The sequence below is a fragment of the Danio rerio genome, chromosome 19 (assembly GCF_052040795.2).
Source record: "Danio rerio strain M-AB ecotype USA chromosome 19, GRCz13ab, whole genome shotgun sequence".
In the NCBI taxonomy this organism is placed as follows: Eukaryota; Metazoa; Chordata; class Actinopteri; order Cypriniformes; family Danionidae; genus Danio; species Danio rerio.
In genome coordinates, this window is record NC_141039.2 from 35,110,001 (window position 1) to 35,130,941 (window position 20,941).

The following is a 20,941-nucleotide window of genomic DNA, read 5'->3' on the forward strand; positions in this document are numbered from 1 at the left end:
ATAGTATTTTTTCATGTGGTCATGCTAAAAAAGTGTTTTGTCTGCTGGTTTGCAACATTAGTCAAAATATCTTGTTGTACACCCACCGGCCACTTTATTAGGTATACCTGTCCAACTGCTTGTTAACGCAAATTTCTAATCAGCCAATCACATGGCAGCATTTAGACATGTTTAAGACGCTCTGCTGCATTTCAAAGCAAGCATCAGAATGGGGAAGAAAGGTGATTTTATTGACTTTGAATGTGGCATGGTTGTTGGTGCCTGACAGGCTGGTTTGAGTATTTTAGGAACTGCTGATCTACTGAGATTTTAATGGCCAACCATCTCCAGGGTTTACAGAAAATGGTAAGAAAAAGAGAAAATATCCAGCGAGTGGCAGTTCTGTGGGCACAAATGTCTTGTTGATGCCAGAGGTCAGAGGAGAATGGCCAGACTGGTTTGAGCTGATAGAAAGGCAACAGTAGCTCAAATAAGCACTCGTTACAACCGAGGGTTGCAGAAGAGCCAAAGTCAAAAGTCAAAGTCAGCTTTATTGTCAATTCAAGCACATGTACAGGACATATAGAGAATCGAAATTACGTTACTCTCAGACAATAGGTGCCTAACATCTCTGAATGCACAATACGTCAAACCTTGGTTTTGGTGCCTTGGAGGTGGATGAGCCACAGCAGCAGAAGACCACACCAAGTGCCCCTCCTCCTGTCAGCTAAGGACAGGAACTGAGGCTACAATAATCAGAGGCTCACCACTATTGGACGATAGATGATTGGAGAAACGTTGCCTGCTCTGATGAGTCTTGATTTCTGCTGCGACTTTCAGATGGCAGGGTCGAAATTTGGCGCCAACAACATGAAAGCATGGATCCATCTTGCCTTGTATCAATGGTTCAGGCTGCTGGTGGTGATGTAATGTTGTGTGTGGGGGATATTTTTTGGCACACTTTGGTCCCATTAGTACCAACTGAGCATTATGTCAACATCACCCACCTGAGTGTGGTGCTGACCATGTCCATCCCTTTATGATCACAGTGTACCCATCTTCTGATGGCTACTTTAGAATAATGCGCCATCTCATAAAGCCAGAATCATCTCAGACTGGTTTCTTGAAGATGAGAATGAGTTTACTGTACTCAAATGGCCTCCACAGTCACCATAACTCAATCCAATAGAGCACCTGTGACATGTAGTGGGACATGTAGTGGGAGATTTGCATCATGGAAGTGCAGCCAACAAATCTGAAGCAACTGTGTGATGGTATCATGTCAATATGGACCAAAATCTCTCAGGAATATTTCCAGTTGTTGAATGTTTACCACGAAGGATTATGGCAGCTCTGAAGGCAAAAGTGGGTCCAACCTGGCACTAGTAAGATGTACCTAATAAAGTGGCCAGTGAGTGTAGGTTCAACAGAAAAAAAACAAACTCAAAGACTTGGAACCACTTCAGAATGAATAAAGTTATTTTTTTGAGGGAACTATCACTTTAAATGGTTATATTTCAGAGGACATCCATTTGTAATATCATGCATCATTAAATCCATAGACATAGAAAAGTGGGTTAAAACATCCCAGGTATGGCCACTGTCATCTTTTGGTTAATGATGCTGATGATTTCTAAATAAAACGCAGTGTTGATTCTGACTAGTCAATGTTTTTAATCAATCATCATCGAATTTTTACCATCATCCTTGGTGTGAATGGGCCTTTAAGAAGCTTCAATTATCCCAATATGCTTTGAATACTGTTATCTGCCCATTGTGAAATAAGATTGTCATCTCCTCAGGTAGAGGATTGGAGGTCAGAGGCAGACGGATGGTTAATGCAGGAACTCAATGTGTGAAGCAGATTTCCAGCACCTGCACGAACCATCAAAGAGCATCCTGCAGTCATGAGGTGTGAGTCACTGAATAATAAACCTGGCACATATTCAGGAAACATGACACATTCAAAAGTCTCAGCTGCTTAATGCTTTAAACATCAGGGTTTTGCTAATAGAGGCTTTGCTAACAGCTGGGCCAATGTCTGAATAACATCCCTGCTGAAAAAACTTTAGAAACCATCATGGAATTTGCAATGGCTTTAGCAGATATGAGGGAAATTATACTGATTTTAAAGGAAGCTGTCCTGTGGGTCTCTGTTGGTAGGTTTTTGCCATCTACAGTATTTGCATATTAGCACGTTAAAAACAATAAATCCTAATGAAATATGTGCAAAATCACAGCAGAGACCATTAAAATGTGTTGATTTTATTGGCTAACATGGGATGGTTTGTACTTTTTTTAATATTTATTTTGGTAATTTTGCCTTTCCGACAGGACAATAAATGGACAGTATGAGATGGATTGAGAAAGGTTTCTCGAACTCAGGACACCTGCAGTTATGTATATATTATGTAGTATATATTATTAGAATCTTCTGTGGTGGTTTCTAATAGTTTTATTTTTTATAGTAGGGATAAAGAGGATATATTATAGAAATCAGATTTTTTCCAAGTTTGAAAGAACAATTCACTTTTTTTTTTTTTTTTTTTTAAATGAGCTCAATCTTTTTAAATCTATTCAACCAATTTTTTGGGTATGGGGAGAGCACTTTTATGTTAGCTTAGCATAAATCATTGAATCAGATTGGACCATTAGCATCTCGCTCTAAAATTTCAAAAAGGGTTTTGATAATTTTCTTCTTTAAAGCTTAACTCTTAGTTACATTGTGTGCTAAGATCAACAGAAAATGAAAAGTTGCTATTTTCTAGGCACATATGGCTAGCAGCTATAATCTCATAGACCCTTTTCACAATTAACAATCATCAGATTCTTAAATCCTTAAAAATTCCTAATATTTAGACATATATGGAGTGTAAACATGAATACTGGAACCGTGACTTCACCAATTCAACATAATTTTGCATACTTAAACTACTGTGACCGCAGCTTAAGTCTTTAAGCCACACAAACACAGGTTTTTTTCTACACGGTTTGTCTGTTTGTCCACACGAAAACACAGTAGGCTATCAGATGACATCAGGAGGGATGTTCACAAGTACAAAGGTATTTTATTTTAAGTTTTTCCCACTTACAATAAAAAAAAAAACCTCTGTCCACATGAAAATACAAAAACACGTCTTATGGGCATGCCGAACCAACAGGAGGCTATGATGGCTGAGTTCACACTAAATGGGGAATTAAGTGTATTTTAAATAAATCCGCTTGTTAAGTCGTCACCTTAGAATTATAAGGTTCTATTTGATAGTTTTGTCAAAATTGAGTTATTGACATGTTCTTATTGAATGACAACTTATTTACATTTTGGGATGTTTTTTATAAGTTGTTTGCTTTTTAAGAGTTTTTATTTAAAATTAAATGTTACACACATACTGTTTGCTATGGAATGCAAAAACTTTGAAGCTCAATATCTCAAAATCATTCAGAACTCAGATAGAACCGTATCATTTTAAGGTGACGAAGTCGTGACATATGGAATACTGTTTCCGGGTTTAAGCCGCAACTCCTTTGAACTGAGAAAATATTCATTTATGGCCAATTAATTTTTAGTCATATCATACATTAAAGTAATTTTTAATAGCTCAAAATATGGCTTAAAGGGGCTAAGATATTTTACCTTAAATGTTTAATAAAAAAATAATAACTGCTTTTATTCTAGCTGAAATAAAACAAATAAGACTTTCTCTAGAAGTAAACATATTATCAGACATACTGTGAAAATTTCCTTGCTCTGTTAAACATCAAGTTGGGTGTAATAATTCTGACTTCAACTGTCTATTGCAATAGTGAAGTATTAAAGCACTTTGTAAACGTTTATTATTACTTTTTGATGAGTCTCACCATACAGTTTAAGAGAGCACTTGGACCTAGAAGCCGCTTTGCGTGAGATCACACTTAACAAGCGAATTACATTCAAGTCAATTCAAATGTGAGTTCAGAGGCGGATTACCATCCCTCGATTGAACAATGTGAATACGGCATACATTTGCTGAGAATGTGCAGAATTTGCCTCATTCACGTCTTCTGTGTCTCTGGGTATAATGTGGTCATGTGGACACTACAATCTGAGTTTTTGCCTCATGACATCAGCATGCATGTTTTTAACTCCTTTCTGATTGGCCAGCACTGCTGGGTTCACACCAAACGTGGAAGATGTGATTGAGGCAAATTCCACATGTTCATGTCACATATTCTACGTCATTCGCAATGCAGGATAGTCATCAATTCGCCTCTGTTCTTATGTCTGCATTGACTTGTATGCAATTTATTCACGCACAAATACTTTATTCTGAGTTAAGTGTGAACCCAGCATTAAAGTCTTTTATCGCCACCTGTTGGTTTGGCATGACCTTAACATGTATCACAGTGCATTTTGGAGTTTTCACCACGTGAACATGATCTTAATCTGTTACTGCTAATTTCTGGCTTTGTGAGATTAACTTGTTTTGTTGTTTCTGGAGTGTCAGAACCAGATTTAGACGCTCCACCCTCTCCTGGAAAGCAGTACCTCATTTGTATTTAAAGGGACAAGCCAAAAAAGTAGTTTTCCCATGTTTTTCCTCACAGCCAATTAGGCTCAAAAGTTGACAAAATATATTAATGGTCTGATGGATTTTTCAATATGAAGCTAAAACCTCACAGACACTTTCAGAGGACACCCCAGAGATTTATTTGACATTTTATAAAAGGGGCCATAATAGGTCCTGTTTTTCCTTTGAAATGGTGACAGCTTGTTTGTGTTTGCCAGCAGATTAGTGACTCAAAGAGCACAACACAGAAGGAGGGAACAGCTCATTCAGAGGGGGTTTCATCAAACACATCTCACCCAAGGAAACCATGGAGGAAAGAATCTGACGCGGAGGATACACTCTGAAACCCAGAGGAGAATTATGGGCTATTTAAGACATCACAAGCTGCAGAGAGAAATTAGAGCATGTCATCTCAATAATATGTGCTTAGATGTTAGATGCATCTGATCATTAGCATGGCAAATATAGATTATAGGCTACAGTGACACCTAGAAATCCTCATACCAGTTAATTAATAATAGCTTTTAGAATTACACTGTGCTGATAGCATTGATTTTTAAAAAAACAGGCTCCTATAGCCAAAAAAATTAACTACTTGTTATTATAATGGCAGACTTAAATATGCATTTTACACATTAAGTATTTGCATTATGCATTTTAAAGAGGTTGTCCAGAGTGTATTTTTAAGGCTTGGTTGTGTTTACAAGATGCAAAGCATTGTGTGCTCATGCTTCATTTGTAGAAATTCACTTTTTTTTCATCTTAATTTAATTATATACTGCTACTCAGCTAACATGAAGACGACTATCATATTTCCTAGTTCCTCTGAAAGGCCCACCCTCAAGAGGCTCTTATTAGTCAGCTAACATAATGTCCTGTAAGTTGCGGATTGATACCTTGTCACGCCCCTACAAGCACCTTCTTTGTACTTTTTGTGAGTAATATGAAATGTTCACATATCTATTGCAAGCTTGTTATTTGAGATGTAGAACGCATGGAAAGCGGCTGCATAGAGAGACACTGCAGCGCTGGATGAAGATTGTGAGTGTTTACAGGGGTTTGACCGAGAAATATGAATTTGTAGCTTAATTGTTAGCGGTGCCGAACAGCATTTACCATTGTTTACATCCTTGTTTACGTCCTTGCTACAACATACCGTTAGTGCTAGAAACTTTGAAGGTAATACATCAATTTGAACAGATAAAAATACTTACTGGTTGTGGCTCATAATCCACGGCTTCTTCTATTATGGTTGGAGCTGCTCCTTTTTTGAGGAGTTTTTAGCCGAATCCAGCACTGAACTGGGGGAGGTTCTAGAAGCTCCTTTGTTAAATGCTAGAGCTATATATTATAATAAGTGTAATTGTGGTTTCCCTGAGATAGCTATTACTTATAATATTGTTTTAATACTAAGATAAATGAGTTTTTATTTAAATGTTAGTATTTAACAATATTTGTTTTTGTATTTGTGTATTTTTTTACATTTCAATCTTTTTATTATTTTATAAATATTTTATATAGCTTTTATTTTTCCTACCTTTCATTTTAGCACATCACACACATAAAAAATCATAGGCAACTAGCTATTTTGTGTGTGTGTGTGTGTGTCTAAATATATTTATAGTTATTGTATAAAGATGGTTTGTTCTGTTGGCTATCTGGGAAAAAATATAGCTTAAAGGGGCAAATAATTTTGACCTTAAAATAGTTTTTAAAAAAATTAAAAACTGCTTTTATTCTAGCCAAAATAAAACAAATAAGACTTAATGTCCTAATATCTGATATTATCAGACATACTGTGAAATTTTCATTGCTCTGTTAAACATCATTTGGGAAATATTAAAAAAATTCAGTATCAGAGACCATTAATTTTTCTATACTATGGGGCCCTGTTGAATGATTGATACTGACTGGCTGATGAACGTTCTAATGTGTGCAATAATTTTAATCAAGCCACAACAAAACAAATACTTTAGATGTACAAAAAGAACAGTCTTATGCAGAAATACATCATAGAAAGTATTTAGGTGTTCTAATAGTCAAACTGTAATTGACCCAGAAAATAAGGCACACCTGAGATGTAACACCACTATGGATATGCATTATTTATTAATATTTCAACAGCCCATCATGGATTATTCCTTACATATTATAAATCATTTGCATTCCTAAGAAAATAAGGCCTAAAAAAGAGTTTTGTACCATCAAGTGCTGCAGAATTACTGGTACCACTAGATGGAGCAGTTCATCTTAAATTGCATAAACAGTTTAAAATTCTGCTGTGGATAAACATAAAGGACAACATGTTTTAAAAATTAGACATTGAATGCAGGATTTATTTTCAGATCCATATTTTGCATTACCAAAGTATTGACAAGGTTTACGGACAGAAATACAAACACAAGCAAGCTGATTAGACATATTGAACTTATCCCTATAAAGTACGTAACATTATGGGTTGAGTTCTAGCGTTCTTTTCTCAGATTTTCCTATAACTTTATCACTTCAAAATCATCTTTATGCCATCCTTTAATCAAATGAAATTCAAAATAGTTAACATATTGCACATTTAAAACAGCAAATAGCATTACAAACATCTAAATTCCCACAACGTAATACAATACATTTATTTTGAAAGTGGAAAGTGTTACAGCCATCTCTCTAAGGCAGGGGTGTCAAACTCAATTCCTGAAGGGCCGAAGCCCTGCACAGTTTAGTTCCAACCCTGCTCCAACACACTTACCTGTAGGTTTCAAACAAGCCTGAAGGACTCAATAAGTTTGATAAGGTGTGTTTAATTAGGGTTGGAACTAAACTGTGCAGAGCTGCGGCCCTTTTGGAACTGAGTTTGACTCCTATGCTCTAAGGGATAGCGATATGCTTAGTTTTATGCACTAAATATGAAATCAGTTTTAAACTATTTTTCATTTTTCAAATTATTTTTATTATTAATATTGTATAGTTCGTTTTTTGAAATCTCATGCTTATGTTATGTGTTAAAATTAAACAAGTCACGTTGTTTGATTGCATTACATTATTTGATAATTAACAGTTCATGAGCATGAGTGAAAATCTAATTAGAAATCAGTCTTATTAGCAAATTAATTTTCATTATTTGTTTGCAGTCTTCACGTGAAATCTATGAAACCAATAACTAAAAAGAAAATAGGTTTACCTAATTTGTGTCATGTTATATGGATGTGGATTCTGCAATTTAGTTTATGCTTTAGTTTAGTTAAAGTTTTATGAAAGGGAATGCAGTAATTATCTATGAATCAGGTTTAATTGAAATCTAAATCCCAGTCTGTATTTGGAACAGGCTGCTTGTGCAAAGCCTGTTGGTTTATTCCTCTTTCTTTTTGCTGGCACAGCCCACTGGCCTCACAATTTGCATTCAATTTACAATTTTACATTGTGGGATAAAATTTAAATGTTACAGTCAGAATTTGAATAAAATTTTCATCTAAACTGAGGTTAAGATTTACCATAACGTTTTCTTTTCAGCATTATTATTTTGCTTTTGCTCAGGCAAACAAACCATTGGTTAAAGGGCTTTGCATTTACTTTTAAATGTCTAATATAATTGTACTGGATTAACTATGTCCATTATTTATTATATTGCAAAAAACAAAACAAAAACAACAACATTTAAGATGACTGAGATGATCACTAGTTGTTTGTGTTGTCAATGAACAGCATGGAAGCTGTGAAAGAATAAACAATTCTAAAAGTGGATTGTGTTTTTACATTCTTCTTGTCTTTTTTTGGAGCAATAAATTAATCTCACTATTCATATTTTTCTGCAAGTTTAAATTTAAAGTTATAAACTTTGCAATTGCAAATAGTAATTCTCCCTGAGTATTTTATTTTTCACAGTTTTGAGTTTATGTAATTTATAGCAAAATGGCGCAATGTAAAAACCTCTATTAATAGTTTTTAAAAACTACTAAGTGAATTGGATGAACTAAATTGGCCGTATAGTGTATGAGTGTGTGTGTGTGAATAAGAGTGTATGGGTGTTTCTCGAGATGGTACTGGGTTGTAGCTGGAAGGACATTCATTCAAAACATATGCCAGAGTAATGGGAGGTTTATTCTGCTGTGGCAACACCTGATTAATCAGGGAGTAAGCCAAAGGAAAATGAATGAATATATATACATATACACAGTTGAAGTCAGAATTATTAGCCCCCCTGAGTTATTAGCACTCTGTTTATTTTTTCCCCCAATTTCTGTTTAACGGAGAGAAGATTTTTTTCAACACATTTCTAAACATAATAGTTTTAATAACTGATTTATTTTATCTTTGCCATGATGACAGTAAGGGGCTAATAATATTGACCTTAAAATGTTTTTTAAAAAATTAAAAACTGCTTTTATCAAAGCCAAACTAAAACAAATTAGACTTTCTCCAGAAGGAAAATTATTATCAGACGTAAAAATCAAAATCAAAGTAAAAAAAATCAAATTTTTTTTTATAATAATCTACAGAACAAACCATCGCTATACAATAACTTGACTAATTACTAACCTGCCTATTTCACCTTATTAACCTAGTTAAGCCTTTAAATGTCACTTTAAGCTGTATAGAAGTGTCTTGAAAAATATCAAATAAAATATTATTTACTGTCATCATGGCAAAGATAAAATAAATCAGTTGTTAGAAATAAGTTTTTAAAATTATTATGCTTGGAAATGTGCTGAAACAATCTTCCCTCCATTAAACAGAAAATGGGGAAAAAAATAAACAAGGGCGCTAATAATTCAGGGGGGCTAATAATTCTGACTTCACCTATATATATATATATATATATATATATATATATATATATATATATATATATATATATATATATATATATATATATATATATATATATATATATATATATATATATATATATATATATATATATATATATATATATATATATATATATATATATTTACATTACACTCAACAGCTTTTACATTGCTTCATGGGATTTCAGTTCTTTTCCTCTTCAAAATTGAAATTGAAATTTTCACTGATTCATTTATTTTCTTTTCGGCTTAGTCCCTTTAATAATCAGGGGTCGCCACATTGGAATGGATCGCCAACTTATCCAGCAAGTTTTACGCAACAGATGCCCTTTCATCTTCAACCTCACACTGAACAGTGGAAACACCCATACACACACTCTTCATACACACACTCTTCACACACACTACGGCCAATTTAGCGTACTCTTTTCTCCTGCACCGCATGTCTAGACGGTGGGGGAAACCAGAGCATCCGAGGCTCGAACCAGCGACCTTCTTGCTATGAGGCGATTGTGCTACCCACTGCGCCTTCATGACGCCCAAACTTAAATTTTGTAGTTTGTAATTTTTTTTTGCAATATTTCGCATGGATTTAAATGCATCAACTTTCTATTTCTAAAGATGTTTGGTGACTAAAATATTATTTTTAATAAACTTAACTGTTTGATAAATCTGTTTTGCTCAAATGCACCAAAATATATTACCCAAATGGATAAGCATATGGGTGACATGATGGCTCAGTGGTTAGCACTGTCGTCTCATAGCAAGAAGGTCGCTGGTTCGAGTCCTGGCTGGGTCAGTTGGCTTGTTCTCCCCGTGTTTGAGTTTTCCCCACAGTCCAAAGACATGCGCTAAAGGCAGGGTTCAACGCTAAGGATTTTTTTCTACTGGCCCAATCGGACCAGTGGTTCAGATTTTTACTTGCCCTGCCAATATTGTCACTGGCCCCACCAAAAAAAGTGAATAGCTATTTCTAAGCCACAAATAAAAAAAAAGTCAAATTGTTTGTAAATCTAGAATTTAAATATTTCAAAATAGTTGTTTTGCAAACAAAATAGCAAAATGTGCAGGTATTTTTTTGCAAAACCAAAAGATGACTGACCTGCCAAACTAACAGCAAACTGTACAAAACATCACTTCATTTTTTTAGTCGTGGTATACCCTCGTAAATGTCTGCTTCCAAGACGTTAGAGACAAATGTTTTCCTTTAGCATGATTACTTGATGTTGCCGCCATGTTGCTGTCTCTTAGCTGTACTGATTGTTACGGAAAAAAATAACATGCTCACAACATCTAATCAGATAAGAGGAACCGAGAAGGTAGCATTTGAAGGCTTAAAAACACAGGTTTCTCTATTCTGACTGTATTTGCACGCAATTGACAAATAGTCACAGGCAAATTAAACTTTAGTGACAGGGCATTAGAGGCCCTATCGGGCCAGTAACGATCCTGTCTACTGTCCAGAGCATCTCACACGCTTGCCCCGGGCCATCGGGCAGTCCTTATTGTTGAGCCCTGGCTAAAGCTGAATTGAATAAACTAAATTAGCCATAGTGTACGTGTGTGAAAGAGTGCATGGGTGTTTCCCAGTACTGTGTTGCAGCTGGAAGTGCATACGCTGTGTAAAACATATGCAGGATAAATTGGCGGTTCATTGCGCTGTGATGATCCCTGATGAATAAGGAAAATGAATTAATAAAAATATTCTTTTTTTAAAACGGGGTGTGTTTACTTATGGGGTGTGCACTGTATATTATTCTATGTTCCTTACTAGTTTCAATTTTACTTACTTTTTAAATTGATAAGAATTTTAAATTAATAAAAAAAAAAATCATTTAATCGTGGTTTTAATTCCATGGCAGAGGACTGACTGACTCTGAGACCATGCGGAAAAGTCATATGAGCGCCTCCGGCAGTCCAACAGCAGCAGCAGCAACCGCTCACAGTCCGCGCTCAGTCAGAAGTATCGACACACAGGCGGCAGAGGTGGACACGCATACGGTGTTTCTCGATGACAGAACTAACGTAAACATACTGTTTCTGTCTCTTTTTCACCCAAACGCACAGTCAGTCCCGCTCTCGGGAAGCCCGGAGACCAAGAATGACTGACGGAGGAATGTTAATCTCACCGTCGGCTCTCCAGGATCCCGGAGATGGAGCGCGACCTGAAGACATCGCTATGGATTGTACGGACGGGGAAGAGGAATTGTGCTTGGAGGAGATTTTAACACTGTACAGTCAACCGATCAACGAGGAGCAAGCCTGGGCCGTGTGTTATCAGTGCTGCAGGTGGTTAACGCAAAAACACAGGCGGAAAGAGACAGGCGTGAGTCCACCTGGACGGATTGCGGGTCCTGGAGATGTGAGGATCCGGAAGGACGGGAATGTGAAATTATATCAGCCGAGCAATCCAGGTAACCGGGATGTTTACGCGAGAAGTAAATGCGCAGTAAATGGCGCAGCATGAAGCCTGGCATCTGAGACGGGTTATTTACATCTGCATTACTCTGACATCCAAAACATAAACGTTGTTTTTATGATTAACGGAAGCCATTTTATATTTAGAAACATGTACGGACGCCCACACACCTCAGTTCTAGCCTCACATGCATTATTTTTAGGCGCTTTATCCGAGGATGTCTTAAAACACGAGAATTTAATTTATACTTTCTACGTTTGCTTTTATTATATTAGCATCTCGTGGTTCCTGGACCTTTATTCATTGCATTACCGTTTACAGACCGTTTGCTGTCCGAAATACCGGTTGTGCCGTGGAGACCATCGTGCCGTTGTAAACAATAGGGCCATGTGATGGATTCATCCATAAGCACCTTCAGTCATGAGGCCAACAATAGGGACCTGCTCTTTGGCCTTGTATTTGTGTGAGATCATGCATACTTACTGTCTAGATTCATCATTTAGGCATGTTTGTATGCTGTTTTTAATACACAATGCTCCCATGATTACATTTAACGAGGATGAATTGAAGTAAATGGGTATTTCAGACATTAAAATAATAAAAAATGGAATAAAAATAAGAAATAATCAACGTTTAAAATGAATATTTTTTCATGCATCAAATTGCATCCTGATAGCTTTTTTTCTGAGAAAAAATAACTTATGTGTTTTTACCATGAAATATGGCAGATGTTGACTAAAATGCCCAATATGTTGACTAAAATGCCTCAATATAACATAACAGCACATATTTAAGTAAGATTGAGGTAAAGTCGGTTCTATATTCACGCATTCCTTCATTTAAAGGTCCTTATATTGTTTTTCTTGCTAATTTGAATATTAGGTCTAAATTTGCATTTAGAATCAGAATCTTAATTGTCATTGTCCAAAACTTGTCAAAATTTACGTTTGCCCTTCCCTTCAGCCCAGTCCTGCTTGTCTAAAACAACAGTAATTAGAGATAAAAAGGTAAAATGGCAACAATGATAAAGGTAGTCACAATACAATAGAAGTGCGTATAAAGTGGCAAGTGCATTTTCTAGCAGCTTTTAAGTTTAAAAGTGAATAAAATGTTGGTCAGAAAGGCATACAATTTAATGTCCATGCGTATAAAGTGGCAAGTGCATTTCCTAGTGTCTTTGAAGTTAAAATGACTGTAAACAACATTAGCAATGTTCTACTTTGATAGTCATTGGCTGCTATTATACATTCATTCATTTTCCGTCGGCTTAGTCACTTAATTCATCTGGGGTGACCGCAGCGGAATGAACCGCCAACTTATCAGCATATGTTTTACCCGGAGGAAACTCACACCAATATGGGGAGAAATTGAAACTCCACACAGACATGCCAACTGACCCACCTGAGATTCAAACCAGCAATCTTTTTGCTATATTTTGAGGCGACATGTTAACCACTGCACCGCCGTGCCGTCTTTGGCTGCTATTATGATTTCCCTAGTTAGAACTAGGCATGGGCCGGTATAAGATTCTGACGGTACGATAACAATGGATCAAAATATCACGGTTTCACGGTATTGTGATTACTGCTATAAAATAAGTTCTTTTTAAATGTCTGGATTAAAAACAAGAACTTTTTCCCCTTTGAACACAGTATATTTCATTTTGAGAAACATTTAAAATATTTTTTTGGAACAGTAAACATGTCAGGCTAAATTAATTATTAACTTTTGCTGTCTTCATTTGTTTTTGTGATTTTTTTTTTTTTTTTTATTTTTTTTTACAATTTAAAACAGCAGCTTTGGATATCTTTTCTGCTGGAGATACTGTTGTCATAAAAAAAAAAGAAAAATTGTACACATACCTTAGGAACGGTATTGCAGAAAATTATCTAAACCAGAAAAGTTTTAAAACCTTGATTTTTCCAAACCCCGCTATACCTTGAAAACGGTAATCGTCTCATGCCTAGTTATACTTTTCCGAAATGATAAGTAGAAAGTCTAAAAGTGAAAATATAAAATCAACTTTACCTCAATTTAAGTAAATTCACGTCAGAATAAGTGTTGTTTCGTTTTACATAAAAAATAGGTCCTTAAATTGCAATTTATATGCTTTGAAGATTTATAAAATTATTTTGTAAATTCAATTGGAAGCAGACACCTAAGTAAAACCTCTATTTTTGTCAAATGTTTTTAAAATCCTCCTTAAAGTCATCATCATTGAAAGTTAACTCCTTTGAAAATGACATTTTTAGCATATCACTGCATATGAAACACAAAACAGTGTAGTACTTTGAATATAGATCTCTCTTTTCTCTTTTGTTCTATAATAATTAATTTAGAGAGAGATTTCTCAGACAGAAGGAGTAAAATTTAATTTTCTGCCATTATCTCATTTAAGTTCTTTAGCCTGAGGCTTTTGGATTTGGCTTCCATCTCTGTTTCTCCTTAGGGAGTTAATCTGACTTGCCAGTTATAAGTATAATTATTGGGATGAATGTCTCAATTCTTACATCACCCAATCAAGGGTTTTGACAGTGGACAAATTAGGTTTTTTTTGAGCATTTTTTTTATTTAGCTGGTGCATTAGTGTGAAGTGCATTTTCCAAGATACACTTCTGTAGGTTTCTGCTTCTTTTACGTATAAAGATTTACATTTAGTAGTGTCAATTAGTTGCATATATTTATCATAATCATTTTTACCGTTATCAAATGCAGTTTATACACAACAATCCACTTTTATTCCCCTGATTGGAAGTAAAATACAAGTCTCTTGAGTCTTGCCCTTTTTGTGTATGAAAGCGTATAGTGCCAAATGTCAAGCAGGTAATTAGATCAGATACTTTTTATCGGACAGGAAAATCAAATGCTTATGTAACACAAATGCCTGCTGAATTCTGCTGTATTTGGGAAGTTTGCTGGCCGGGCAGATGTGGGTATGTTCAAATTACGCTGACTGGCCAATGATATCAGACTTGTGAAGGTGCCAGATTCAGTCCTGATGAGTAAGACTGATCTCTTTAACTGAATTAAATGGTTTGACAGTCTGCTAGAGATGTTATGTGTGAGTTTAGACCTGAATCTGTGTCCATGCTCCAGGTAGTTATGTTGTTTATGTCTTCTTTTATGTTTTCTGTGATTGCCAAAACCATAGAGCAATTTATAGTTGCAGCAATCTAGGAAACAGCATGCATCCTAACTAGAAAAAATGACAAGTGCAAGCTCACCTGATAAGCCTAACTGAAAGATGTAGGTTAATCTGAGATGGATAAAGCGTTCACTCTCAGTCTTCAGAAGGTGTTGCATCAAAGCATCAGAATATATAGAGCATATTTGTCACAGAGATTATTAGTGTTTTCTTCTGTAATGGTACTATATCATTAACATAATTATAAATTTATTAGCTGGCTTGTTTTTAAATGAATTGTTTGACTTGGTTTGGTAAAATAATTAGCATTTGTTTAGTGTACAACTTAATATTTGTAAAGGTCTGCTAACATTTATCAAAATTTCAAATAAAAATATTGTCATGTATTTATTTAGAAGTATTTTTGATAATTGGTAGGAATAACACGTTTTGATTTGTTGTGATTGATAATCAGTGTCATTTCAACAAATATTGATTTCTTAACCCTTATAAATGTAAAACTGTGGTATTGTGTTGTTTAAACATAAATAAAACCTGAAAACATGGCATATTTCTTAACATTTTATTTGACATTTCAAAATGTCATTAGTTTACGGAGTAAACAAACGTTTTAAAATATATTCACTCATTTATTACATTATTTATCGTTATATATTTTTAGTTGGATGGGTTTGCGCCTTCTTAAATGACTATTAGTCTGTATAATTAAAGACTATAACATGACTTAAAGACTATAACACAAGACTTGTCACTTGTATAGTTTTGAATGGAGAAATAGGTAACGGTCAATATGGCAAATTAAGCCCCACCTACTAATACGGGAGCCAATCATCGATCACTGTAGACTTGCGTTTCCCTTGGGGAGAAGCTCGGATCAGACGGCTGCTTTTATGACAGTTTGGGGGTCAACAATTACACCGGAATCTCAGCGAATACTTGCTTCACAGACATAAGAAATATATCCAAATAAAGTTAGAAATCTGTACTTTTACATTAACTAACTACACTTGACAACAAAAGTTGTTTGGTTTTGTAATCTGTATGAAACGAACGCGAGGTGCAGTCTGTCCTGTCAAACGCACATCAAATGACAGCAACTACTCAAAGGGCCACAAACTTGTAAACATAGAGTTGCTGTCATTTCTGGATAAAAAATTTGCCATCAAGACCAAGTTGTGAATAACTTCAGAAGACCAGCATGATCAGATGATCATTATCCAGAAGATGATGATGTGTAGAATTGCCTTAAATAAGGTTTGTGTCGTGATCTTGTTTCTTTCGAGTGTGCTTGTGATTAGCTTGGAAAGCCTGAAAAAATGCCAATTTTGTTTGATTCAAAACTTATGAGCAACAAAAAACAACATTTCCCCTATTGCATACAATAAATTTTATTTTAGGAAACATTTATACTATTTTGAGACAGTAAACATGTCAAGCTGAATAATTCAAATTAATCATTGACGTCTGCTGCCTTCATTAGTTTTACAGATTTTTTTACAACACATAAAAAACACATTAAAAAAACTTTATATGTAATTTAGGAACGGTATAACTGGTTATCATCCCATGCCTAATCCCACCTATTATTGATTTCCTAAATCTTTAGAAGTTTTGCATTGTGTTGTCTAGGGCTGCACAATGGCTCAGTGGTTAGTACTGTCGCAGCAAAAAGGTCGAAGACTGGACCAGTTGGCATTCTTGTGTGGTGTTTGCATGTTCTCTCTATGGGTGTTGGGTTGCAACTGGAAGGCCATCCGCTGCGTGAAACACATGCTGGAATAGTTGGCGGTTAATTACGCTGTGGCGACTCCTAATAGACAAAGGGCTAAGGAAAATGAATTAATTAATATAGTGTCATCTCAAAGTGACCATAAACACAAAAACATAGCATAAGCATGTACATAATGTAAATTTTTTTTTGTTGGGATGCTCCGATGAGGGTTTTTGCAGCCGATAATGAGTACCGATTCCTTGTCATGGTGATCGGCCGATACAGAGTACCAATTCTGATGCCTCAAGTGTTATATAACTTTGCCATTGCAAAGTCTTACCTAATTTGCTCGTCTTACCTAAGAGAGTAAATTAAGGATGTTGCATACATGAAATGGTCTGAAACAGCTTTACAAAAAATAATAAATAAAGCAAATAGATAAAAAAAGTTAAGAAAATTTCCAAACAATGCAATTTGGAAACAAACTTGCGATCGGTTCACGAGATTGGCCAGACCAGCGAGTCCTGACATGTGATTATCGGCCGATACCGAACTCCGGCCAATTAATTGGAGCCTAATTTTTTTGTATATTTAAATTGTACGTTTTTTTTAACAACACTTTTATTTTAAATTTCAAATTGTCAAGTTGTTTACAGAGTAAAACCTAAATTGTAAAAATTATTTGTATTTTTGTTTCCAGTCAGATGGGTTTGCACCTGCTTCTTTGTCAGGCACCCTTGCGAGTAGGTTTCTAAGGTAACCAGGTCAGAACGCAAAGGATGAATAATTTTCAGCGATCTCCTTTCATCTTTATAGGAAGATAAAATTACAGCACTCGCATGTTGTCATACAACAATGAAAATGCCATCCGAGTTGCACTAAAAGACAAAAGAACTTCTTGAAAAAGACCTTTATCATGTCAGGATGGATTAAAGATTCAGTTTCAGACTTCTGTGTGCACCTTCAGTTATATTTGATTTTTCAGTTGTTGAAAGTGGCCGTTGCAATGACACTGGATTCATTCATTAACGGCAGCAGTGAACTCTGGGTCTCCGCCAGTCCCAAAGGAAGCTCTTTCTTTTAACACTGTAACATTATACCTCTAGTGCCACTAAAGGAAGGGCTGAGAGACAGACATTATAATTCCAACCCATTTCTAGATGTTGTGTATCTCAGGCTGCACTGGCATAAATTGCCTCTCAGTCTGTTTCCAATAGATTTTGAGTTAATATTTCATGTGAAGGTTGTCTGAGGTGAACCCCTGGGTCTCTCTCTGTAATATAGAGGTGGGGGAGGGGGTTTCCATGCTCAATTTCCTTTCTATTAAAGGTAATAATATACTGCAAACCCGTTTATAGATGCAAGCCTCAGCAAATACAGTTAATAAACAACATCTTTTTTTGTGATTATGATTACCATGTAAGTATGAATGAGCAATTCCATGCAAATGTCAGCCTTGCCATGAAAAATTTTTTTTTCACCAAAATAGTGGACTGTAAAAAAAAAAACTCTGTAAAAAAAACTTTAATTTTCTGGCAGCAGAGGCGCCAGAAAATTACTGTACAATAACGGAAAAAAACTGTCAGAATAAAAAATGTAGATAATCTGTAAAAAAATAAATACAAAAGTTCCATAAATACAAGTTATAACTGTAATTTTACAGATTTTAACTGTATTTGTACAGATTATTGCTGCCATTTTACTAATTATTACTGCAATTACACAGATAATTACTATCATTTTACAAATTATCACTGTAAATATATAATTCATTAATGTTATTATACAGATAATTTATTTGACTATAAGGACTATTATTGCAATTATACAGGTTATTAATGTAATTATACAGATTAATTTATGTAATTATGCATAAAATCTCTAACAAATCTTTAATATTCCAAAGTTTAGGTACAAATAATTGCTGTTGTCATAAAACACTGCAAACATAACTGTAAACTATAAAGTTAATAACTGTTAATTTAATGGTAGAATTTTTTTATCATAGAAAATATTTGTAAAACAACAGGTTTTTCACTGTAAAATGAAAAAAGTGGAAAATTATGGAACAAAATACAGACAATTATCTGTAAAGTAATGTTTATTTTTTACAGTGTGAAACCCATTCTAAGTTTTTATTTTTATTTTTGTAGGCTTGTATTTAACAGTACTGTAAAAATACTCTGAAATGTCTCTGTCAATATTTATATTTGAGTTACTGAAGTCACACAAGTGCTAATTTGCCATCTGTCATCCATAACAGAGAGATGTCACATCCATAACAAAGCTTTTTCCTTATAAATGCAAAAATGTAAAGTAAAATAAAATCAATAATTTGATATCTATCTATAGATGGCCAACTTTTATATCCTTTTCATTAGAATTATTTATTTTGGGTTGTGCAGTTTAATTCACAGAATTTCTACAAAGTATCTTGTTACTGTAAACTAGGGTTGTCGCGATAGCATTAATTCACGTTACGATACTCTATCAGCTGAAGTATCCTGATACCAAGTAGGGCTGCACAATTATTTAAAAAAAGATCACGATCTTGCTTTGAGCCCGCACACAATCTTAACTCAGCTGTTCTGCAATTTAGCCAATTATATTTTCAAGGTCAAGAGAGAAGCGTAAAGGCGGTCACACAACTCTTCACATTGTTTTATATACATTGCTCAGCCACGTGGACACCTCCTGATGGTGTTAAAAGTGTCACAAACTGTATTTTTAGGGTAGAATTCACCCAAAAATGTTCTTTCTGTCTTAATGCAATGATGTATTTATGGATGCAAAATCACACATGAGCTGACACATTGTTTATTCACTACCGAGAGGATGCTTAAGTGCCCGCCAATGATGTCTACTTTAGTGAACAGGACCTGCATATTAGGTTGTGAATACCAGGTAATAAAGTTCTGAAAAACATTCAGTTTGTTGCAAACTGAACTCAAAGTGACTGCATGACATGAGCGCACTCAGCAGTAAAAAGTAAAATTGATAGAGCGCTCATAATTTAAATGATCATAATCGCATTTTAGAGTTATGATTACGACTAGCATTTGATATTTTTTTTCTTTCATGGCAAACAGAAAGTGAATGTTTACTGGGTCAGTAAATGTTTACTGGGTCAGTGGAACTACTCTAGCCTATATAATGCAAAAGGGAATCTGATAATAACAAATGTTTCATTTTACCAGTGAAAAAATGGTCTAGTAATGTTGTAAAGTGCTTTATATTTGTCTAGTAAGTCTTAATGGCTGTTGGACACAAATATTTAAAAATCTAATTGAGCAATCCCATGCCAATGTCAACCTTGCCATGAAAAAACTAAGCTTCAACCAAAACAGCGAAACCGTTTCTACATTTTTGGTGTAAGCAAGTATTTTACAGTTCTTAAAAACTACTCAAAAATGTCTCCATCAATGTTTCATTTCATTCATTTTTTTTTTCAAACATTCAGTCATTGTTGTTTTTTGATAGTGGGTTATAATCGTGCCAAAAAATGAAAAATGTTCTAATAATGTTGTAAATGACAGATTACAAGCACATTTCTCAAACATAATTATTCAATTTTTAAAATTATAAGTAGTTGTATTCCGATATAATGATTACTGTGAATTAACAACCAGGACATATTTAAAGTCTGTTCAAGTCCACCGTTCCAAGTCTATACAAAATTTTGCAATTTAACCAACAGTAGACCTACACATAGGCCTAATATTATTATCAACATTGTTGTTTTACTATATCGTCACCTTGAAATTATAAGGTTGTATCTGCGTTCTGAATGATTTTGAGATATCGAGCTTCAAAGTCTTTGCATTCCATAGCAAACCGTATGTGTGTAACATTTATTTATTATAAATATATTTATTTATTTATTATGTGTCAAAATACTCCATGCAAAATAACTTTTGACAAAAATGTCAGATAGAACCTTATAATTCTAAGGTGACGATATGTTTAAGAAATAACAATAATAATAGCCTACTCACATTAACCTTTATTTTACATCTACAGAATCGCGAGAAAATTGAGATCTTGATTTTAAGAAAAAAAATTGTGATTCTGATTTTAGCCAGAATCGTGCAGCCCTCATACCAAGTAGTATTGCGATACTGTACTGTAATTCATAACTTCAATTGAATTCAAAATTCCCTTATTGAAAAAAAATATTTGCACATCACTTCACCTAAAATGCAGTAGTTCTTTTTGTTTATTTTATAGATATCTAACCAACAAAAATTCATTAAAATAAAGAAACAAATTATACCGAACGAAATTCGTTACAAAAAGAGCTTTTTTCTATTGTTTTTTTTTTTTAGCCTTATCAGGTAA

At 34.6% G+C, this 20,941-nt stretch overlaps 2 protein-coding genes across 22 annotated transcripts in view; both read left to right on the forward strand.

Annotated features, from left to right (window-relative positions):
- si:ch211-215i13.3 overlaps positions 1 to 8,261 on the forward strand; it is a 9,002-nt gene extending 741 nt beyond the window's left edge. The window contains exons 2-3 of one of the 2 annotated variants that reach the window (XR_015516987.1): positions 1,782 to 2,268; positions 2,314 to 5,106. Coding sequence is in view for 1 of the 2 variants with exons in the window: in XM_087295892.1 (XP_087152018.1) it covers positions 1,782 to 1,891; positions 4,748 to 4,870 (233 nt within the window). In the remaining variant the exon portion in view is untranslated. Of the gene's footprint in view, positions 1 to 1,781; positions 2,269 to 2,313 lie in introns of both variants that reach the window. The other variant, XM_087295892.1, reaches the window with a different exon arrangement.
- Positions 8,262 to 11,253: 2,992 nt separating this feature from the next.
- The window catches only part of spire1a (spire-type actin nucleation factor 1a), a 98,539-nt gene continuing 88,851 nt past the window's right edge, over positions 11,254 to 20,941 (forward strand). For all 20 annotated transcript variants that reach the window (XR_015515972.1, XR_015515973.1, XR_015515976.1 and 17 more), the window contains exon 1: positions 11,254 to 11,742. Coding sequence is in view for 10 of the 20 variants with exons in the window: in XM_087294515.1 (XP_087150641.1) it covers positions 11,430 to 11,742 (313 nt within the window). In the remaining 10 variants the exon portion in view is untranslated. The remainder of the gene's footprint in view (positions 11,743 to 20,941) is intronic.